An 8,362-nucleotide genomic window follows, 5' to 3' on the forward strand; every position below is an offset into this window, starting at 1 on the left:
AAGCGCCTGTCGGTGTTTTCTCTCGTGCTTCACAATCGGAACCATTAAAGTGCCAAATCATCAAAAAGATGCTAGAATGAATAGCTGTGGATAAGGGGAGGGACCCATAGAAAAGGCCTCTGGACAGGAGACCTGGACATGAAAATATATATATATTTTTTTCTAATGGATGCAATTTTAATGTATAACACAAATAGCTCATATTTCCGTGGAATAGACTTGTCTCCAGCTGCTCTGAGCTGGTTTCTCTTCAGACAGTTCACAATAAAACGTATCTACGTTTACTACTCAATCGTCGGCTCATTTTTAATGTTATTAAGGATCATTTGGACGTTATTAGGAATTGGCACTCTTTCACGGCTCCCCGTAAACTCTTATCATACATTCTAAATAGAGCTGCAAAGATTAATCAATTAGTTGTCAACTATAAAATAATCACCAACTCGTTATATAAATTGATTCATCTGTATTTTTTTATTGAAACAAAGTAAACTAACTCAATTTAAGTTGTGCACTAAACCAGACATTTGAGGAAGTCATCTTGGAATTTGGAAAAACACTGATCCACATTTTTTCAAATTTTCTGACATTTTCTTCTTTTTTTTAGGAATTTGTTTGGGCATTTCGTTTTTAGGATAAAAAAAACAAAAATCATCTGCTGGGGGGGGGGGGGGGTAATCTGCCCATCATCCAAACAGTTATCAGCTGGTTTTACTTCAAAGGTTTGCATTCCCGTTATGTCACGCCCAGATGTTAATCAGTCCATCACTCCCTGCTGACATCACAGTCTCCCCCGTGTGATCGAACGCGACACTCTGCACGCCGTCCCCGTGTCCCGAGAGGCTGCTCGCCAGGCACGAACCCACCTCCACCAGTCTGACCAGACCGTCGCTGCTGGCGACCGCTAGCATCTTCCCCGAGGGGCTGAACACCACCTGGTTGGCCGCCGACGGCCCGGCGTCTACCGTGGCCACGGCTGCCGCAGTTTTCCTGATGTCCCACAGGTTGACGATGCCGTGGGAGTCGCAGGAGGCCAGGACGTCGCCTGCCGGGTTGGAGGAGGCGTGGTTGCAGGGGTGCTGGTGGAAGGCGGAGCTGCAGACACCCACTCTGGCATCCCACACGGCGAGGCTTTTGTCAGCCGAACAGGTGAGGAGGAGGTTGGAGGAGGGCAGGAAGCAGACGCTGTTGACGGAAGCAGTGTGGCGGCGCAGCGTGAGGCGGCAGCGCCGGCTGTTCAGGTCCCACAGCTTGGCGGTTCTGTCAGCCGAGCAGGAAGCCAGGAAATGGCCGCACGCGTGGAAGGAGCAGCCCCAGGTGGGCTGGCTGTGACCGGACAGCGTCAACACGCAGCGGCCACGAGAGAAATCCCAGAGACGCACCTGCGGGAAAGAACAATCCAAGAGGGGACTGACATCTATGCACAAGAGCATAGTGCATTATACCCACGGCTATGATTATTATGAATCATATTTCTCTACATCTGCATCAGTGTCTGCGTTTTTCCTCGCCAATGTTGCCACAAATGCTTTCTCGTGGGAAAGTGTTGGGTCTTTGTAAATTATAGAGTATAGTCTAGACCTACTCTGTCTGTAAAGTGTCTTGTGATGACTCCCTTTGTGAAGAACAACAACAACACAGTGTAACAGTCTAACTACCTTGTCCAGTTTGTTCAGTTTGTTCCCCCCCCCCCAACTCTCAATACAAAAGGTCAATATACTCAGAATGATGTGGTTGTATAACAATGTCAGCATAGTTCTGTTAACCACAGACCAAGAAGATCAGGAAGAACAGAAACCTTACTAAGATCATGTTGGGTTTTACTTTAAATGGGTCATTTTTTCCTTCTACTGGGACATGCACTGGTATCTATGTAGCCTAACTAATGTGAACAACAACCAGTTGGAATTGGTCCAGAATTGAGCGAGAACACTGTAACCGGTAGCTACGAACTGGGCTGCAATGTAAGGACAAATGCACATTGTCAATCATGTCATTGTCTACCAAAAGTGCTTTGCTTACCACCGACCGGCTCCGATTATTATTCCAAGTCTCTGACGACATAATGGAAAGGACCCTTCCAGAGATAGACCTTCTAGTTACTAAGTAAGACCTCAGACGCAAAATCATCATCGCCAAACCCACCAGACCCCATCCATCCATCCGTTCATCCATCTTCATCTGCATATCTAATATCGGGTCGCGGGGGGAGAAACTCCAGTGGGGGACCTCAAACTCCCCTTTCCCGAGCCACATCAGCAAGCTCCAACTGGGGGATCTTGAGGTGTTCCAAGGCCAGGTTGGAGACATAATCCCTCCACTTAGACCAGGGTCTTCCCCGAGGCCTCCTCCCAGCGCAACATGCCTGGAACACCTCCTTAGTGAGGTCCCCAGGAGGCATCCTTACCAGATGCCCGAACCTCCTCAACTGGGTCCTTTCAACGCAAAGGAGCAGCAGCGGCTCTACTCCGAGCTCCTCTCGGATGACTGAGCTTCTCACCCTATCTCTAAGGGAGACGCCAGCCCCCCCCCCCTCCTGAGGAAACCCATTTCGGCCGCTTGTACCCTTGTACCCACCAGACACCATTTAAGTGAATAACACTGTAATAATAATAATCTGGGCCCGTCAGTGGCAAAACTAGCACTTTTTGTAGACGTACAGTAACTTGAAGGATTGCAATAGTCCAATAATGTTCCATTGGGCTGCCGACTGCAGCGATCTTGCTTAATAGTGGACCGTTTTCAAAAACTGTTAACATCAGTCGCTTATGGCGTTATTCCACTGCAGGGTACCTGCTCCACTCGCCTCGACTCTACTCGCCCTTTTTTGGTTTTCAATTACGAAAAAAGAGTCCATTATGTAGTACCACCTCAGTCGAGGTTCCAAGCAAGCTGAGGCGATACCAAAAGGTGACGCGAAACCCTGCAGACTCCCGATTCGTCGGAGAGAATCGTCTAATTACTGCGTCATCATTGCTAGCGACAGGCGGGGGGGGGGCGGGGTCAGTTTCCCGCTATGACGACCAGCCACGGAACGCATAAGGTGGTGCTAATCTGCAATGGAAGACGGGCGAGGTGAGCCAGGTACCATTAATGGGAAAAACGCCACTGGATACACAAACGTAGGAAAATAGGTTCAAAAGAAAAAAAGAAAAAAAGTTACCCTTTAATGTGTCACCCACCTGTACAGTGTTGCAGTAGTGTTTTGTAATAAAGATGAACTTACCATAGAGTCTCCACTGGTTGTTGCCAGTTTTGTCCCGTCAGGGTGAAAGCTGCAGCCAGACAGCCAATCACAGTGACCCTCGCCTGTCAGCACCATCTCAGCAACCTGGCAACACACATTACATGACGTCGCATTTCAGTCCAACAGCCAATCAGAGTGACCGTCGCCTTTCCACAAAATAATAGGATTTTGTCTCGCAACCGGTTTCCCAGGGCCCCGTTATTGCACGCCACGCACATGTTGATGTGGAGATATTCCCTGAATTTGACAAGATTTGTATTGGAATAACATCACTTGCTATACCTTTTTAATATTTAAACTCTTATCTGTAATGTTGACATGTACGTGACACCTTTGTCTCACCTTCTCTCCGTTGGCTTGCAGCACCCACAGCCTCCAGCTGCGGTCATCACTGGCGGAAGCCAGGATCCGCTTCCGTGGATGGAGGTCTATGCAGCTGATGGGAAGCTCGTGGGCTCTGAAGGAATGGGACAGACTGAAGGAACCGGGGCTTCTGCCTTTCTGAAATCCCACCTGAGCCAGGTGAGGGTTCCCCAGGCGGCTGCAGGCGGGGAAGTCTGTGTCCTTCGGATGTCTGTTGCTTATGGGGCTTTTTGCTGTCGACTTCTCAGCGCTGTAGCTCTTTTTGTTGCTTTTCTCTTTCGTAATTAGTTTTTTTTCCTGATTCTGTCTTGCGTCCGTGGTGCTTTGAACTCGGTCCTTTTTTAAACTGATGAGCATTTTGTGCCTCAGAGCGGCTTGATATTTGTCCTCCAGCTGCCTCAGCGCCGGCTCGTAAGACTCCAGGTGTTTCTTCATCTCTTTAAAGTCCTCTATCAGCCGGTTTTTGTCCCCCGCGACTCGTCGGTACTGTAGCCGGTGGAAATCCCTCTCCCTCTGCATCCTGACCAGCGCCTCCCCCGCCGCCAGCACTTCCTGTCGGAGCAGGTCCGTGTCTCTGCGGACCTTCTCCAGCTCGCTCTGGAGGAGCTGCCCGTGTGTGAGAGCATCGGGGACGAACGAGCAGCCGGTCGCTGCCACCGGGAGGAGCTTCTGCGCTGAGCCGTACCACTCGGCCTCGAAGCGGCTCAGAGTTCGAGTCAGGCCGGCCCTGCGGAGGAAGTTCCTCAGGAAGTCGTCCACCGCCTCCGGGATTTCGGCGACGCTCTGTTGTTCGGGTGGCCCGGGGTGTCTTCTAGAAGCTGTGGAGGGAGCCGCCTCTTCAAAGTCTTCCTCCTCGAAACTCCTCTCTTCCTCCTCCTTGTTCTCCTCCTGGGCTTTATCTTTTCTTCTTGCCGACATTTTCTCTCTCTCGTCAGTCTCTGAGCTTCTTGTTTACCTGTTGCCATGGTTACTGTGCCGGAATGGAAAGGTTACACGGCCTTTATCAGGCCCCCCCCCCAAATCCAAACTTTGTTATTTGGTGACTAAAAATATAACTTCCACATGATTATATCATATATTATGCTAATTTATTTTTTTTGGTATTTTAATGCATCTATAAATAGGCTTATTTCTAGGGCTTTGGATATCTTTGTCATTTTACTTTAGCCTACTGTAAAGGCTGTTTTTTTAATTTTTAATTTTTTAATTTAATTAATTAATTAATTAATTTATTAAGCCCCTCTGAACTTCATTGCAGTTTGTTCTGTTATCGGACCACACATGGAAAAGTAATGCAGAGTTCTTGTTTTTTTTTAGTTTTTAATTTTATTTTGTTCACGCCTGAGTGGCGTAGCTTTGGTGACATTGTCATTGCTAAAAATATAATTTGCGACAATGAATAGAATGCCTTTTATTGTTACTATATGTACAACAAGATTGAACAAAACAAAAATAAATAAATTTAGTTGATTATATTGCACCTAGTATGGGTTGCATAATTCAGAAAATGTCATGATTCCATATTAATTTTTAGGCTCATTATTCAATAAATGTTGTGACTTTTCCTAGGTGATAGTATACACGCCACTACACAATGAAAACTAAATGAATTTTTAGAATCCTATGAATCAATTTGGAATCTGTAGATCTTGAATCGCAATACAAACGTGTATTGATTTTTATTTTTTTATTTTCTTTGCACACCCCTAGGGATCCTCTCAACTGAGAAAGAACCAAGAACCAGAGAACCAAGTCACAGCAGTCAACACCAGGAACCAACATCTGGCACCGGATCTGCCAAAGGTACGGATGAGATTTCCTGAGTGTAGTGTACGGCACAGATCTTAAAGGTCAGAGTTCATGTAGAGTTCTAGTGTGGAGTTTCTGGCGGCGCCATAAGGACTCCTAAGAAATTTCCTCATGGGACAAGCCTTATGGCCATCTTACAGTCAATGCATCCAAGCGTGCGGGTGCCAACGTGACGTCAAAATAACCTCAATCCCCCTGGGGCGCCAGGATTCTGGGTGCGTGTCGTGTCCAGTATTTCTAAATTCCAGGCTTTGAGGCTCTTACATTTAAAAAAAGATGGACTAATAAAAAAAATCAGTTCAGTGAAATCCTTGAAGAAAGTTTGAGTTTCATTTGCTGGTCACACTGTTTTTTATTCTGACTTAAAGTGGAACCCTGTTCAGGTCTGGACTCTGTCACCGCTGCTATTTAAGACTGAAGGGCACACAGAGCATTATGGGTAAGAACGGCCCTTATCACAGCAGGGAATGTTAATGAAACACACATAGTTTCCACATGTGACAACACCTCAGGAGATACAGAGACTCAAATAGACCGGAGGGAGAGCCAGGCCTAGCTGACTAGTTTTAACTGAAGCAAATAAGAGACATCTGTAACAGCCACTGAATAGTCAAAATTGAATATTTTATTTTGAATAACAATCTAAATGAAGTCATTTATATTTGTTGTTTTATTTTATTTAAAAGCTTTATTGTAATGGATAATGAATTCATCTTTTTTAATGGTCACATAATCATTCAATTGAAGCAACCTGAATCTTTTTTTTTTATTTCAAAGTGTGAAGGGGAATCCTGAACTGATGTGTAGTGTGTGTGTATATATGTGTGTATATATATATATATATGTATATGTACGTGTGTGTGTATATGTATGAACGTGGTTGTATATATATGTGTGTGTGTCGTGTATGAATGCATGTATATGTGTGTGTCATGCATGAATGTATGCATATGTGTGTGTACATATTTATATGTATATATATATATGTGTGTGTGTGTATATATATGTGTGTGTGTACATACATGTATGAATGTTTGTATATGTATGTATGTGTATATGTATGAATCTATGTATATGTATGTTTGTGTGTCATGTATGAATGTATGTATATGTGTGTGTGTGTACGTATATAAATGAATGTATGTACGTGTGTGTGTACGTATATGTATGAATGTATGTATACGTGTGTGTCATGTGTGAATGTATGTGTATGTGTGTGTATGTATGAATGTAAATTTATGTATGTGTATCTATGTATACAGTATGTATCTGTGTATGTACAGTATATATGTATGTATGTGTATATAGGTACATATATATGTACAGTGTGAGTAACAATGCTCCAAAGAAAAATTTCGCGTATGTGTCCTCATACCTGGCAAAGCTGATTCTGATTCTGATGTGTGTATTTTTCAAGAGAAAATTCACAATTCTTCGGTTTTTCTTTTTCAGTTAAACTTTTATTTATTTCCATATATTTAATTACACTTTAACAATCCTGTGCTCTGTTCACACTTTATTCTAGTAGATCTTTACTTTTTTTTTTTTTTTTTACACCTCTGGCAATTTACATCTTTGGCAAAGTTCATAAAACTCCTTCCCTTTGAAATGAATAGAGGCAGATATAGAGACAGAGTCAGCACATAGATTGTTGTCATTGTAACAGTTTGAATGTAAAACTCCTGACAAATTTATTCATGTTTTTTTGTTTTGTTTTTTTTACCATTTCCTGGAAATTCTGTTAAAATGTGTAGTCTGAACTGAATAAAGTTGTTCCCGCTGGTTCCTGGTGGTTCTTGGGGGTTCCTTCTTGTTCCTGCTGGTTCCTGTTGGTTCTTTGTGGTTCCTTCGGGTTCCTGTTGGTTCCTGCTGGTTCCTGGTGGTTCCTGTTGGTTCCTGCAGGTCCGACTCGGACCTTCGAGCCGGAGCCTGAACAGGTTCAGACTGGTTCATTTTTGTCTGGAAGCTTTTTATCTATTGTCTCTTATCTGCTCTTTAAGTGCTTCTATTCCAGTTTTGTTCCATCTTTGGTTGGCTCTTCCCTCTCTCTCTCTCTCTCTCTCTCTCTCTCTCTCTCTCCCTCCCCCCCCGCCTCTGGACGTTATAAAACGTCTCCATCTCCGTCCGTCCTCTCTGCACGCAGCATGGCACCGAAGAAAGTGGAACCCAAGAAGACGGAGGTGAAGAAGGTGGAGGCAAAGAAGGAAGAGCCTCCTCCACCCCCCAAACCTGCGGAGCCTGAATCCAAGCCTCCTGAGGTGGACCTGAGTAGCATCGTGGTGGAGTTCACCCCCGACCAGATCGAAGAGTTCCGAGACGCCTTCACGCTGTTCGACGAGACGCCCGCCGGCGAGATGAAGATCACTTTCGCCCAGTGCGGAGACGTCATGCGAGCGCTCGGCCACAACCCCACCAACGGCGAGGTGCTGAAGCTGCTGGGGAGGCCAAAGGCGGAGGAGATGAACGTCAAGCTGCTGGACTTTGACACCTTCCTGCCAATGCTCCAGCATGTGGCGCGCTCCAAAGAGCAGGGCACCTTTGAGGACTTCGTGGAGGGTCTGAGAGTGTTCGACAAGGAGGGCAATGGCACGGTGATGGGGGCCGAGCTCCGTCACGTCCTGGCCACGCTGGGAGAGAAGATGACGGAGAATGAGGTCGACCAGCTGATGGTGGGACAGGAGGACGCCAACGGTCTCATCAACTACACCGAGTTTGTCAAACACATCCTGGCCGGGTAGAAACCACCACCGGGTTCTTGTGACGGACTGAGGTCTTGGAGATTATTATTTGCTAAAAGTTATTTGTATGATATGGAAATAAATTACGGAAGAGGATTAGGGCCACTGATGAAAAATGTATTTGAGTTCTGACTTCACTTTCAGAATTTTGAGAATAAAGTGAAGTCAGACTTCTGAGATTAAGTCAGACTTCTGAGATTAAGTC

General features: G+C 45.3%; 2 protein-coding genes across 2 annotated transcripts; one reads left to right on the top strand and one right to left on the bottom strand.

Annotated features, from left to right (window-relative positions):
• Positions 1 to 690: 690 nt before the first annotated feature.
• On the bottom strand, positions 691 to 4,581 carry LOC117959660 (sperm-associated antigen 16 protein). The gene is made up of 3 exons (XM_034896917.1): positions 3,590 to 4,581; positions 3,227 to 3,331; positions 691 to 1,382 (listed from the first exon to the last, which is right to left on the bottom strand). The coding sequence occupies exons 1-3, from the start codon at positions 4,526 to 4,528 to the stop codon at positions 741 to 743; spliced, it is 1,686 nt and encodes a 561-aa protein (XP_034752808.1). The 5' UTR covers positions 4,529 to 4,581; the 3' UTR covers positions 691 to 740.
• A 2,956-nt stretch (positions 4,582 to 7,537) lies between these two features.
• On the top strand, positions 7,538 to 8,230 carry LOC117959648 (myosin light chain 1, cardiac muscle-like). Its single transcript, XM_034896901.1, has one exon. The coding sequence runs from the start codon at positions 7,564 to 7,566 to the stop codon at positions 8,155 to 8,157; it is 594 nt and encodes a 197-aa protein (XP_034752792.1). The 5' UTR covers positions 7,538 to 7,563; the 3' UTR covers positions 8,158 to 8,230.
• The last annotated feature ends 132 nt before the right edge of the window (positions 8,231 to 8,362 follow it).

This window comes from Etheostoma cragini, chromosome 16 (genome assembly GCF_013103735.1).
Source record: "Etheostoma cragini isolate CJK2018 chromosome 16, CSU_Ecrag_1.0, whole genome shotgun sequence".
NCBI lineage: Eukaryota > Metazoa > Chordata > Actinopteri > Perciformes > Percidae > Etheostoma > Etheostoma cragini.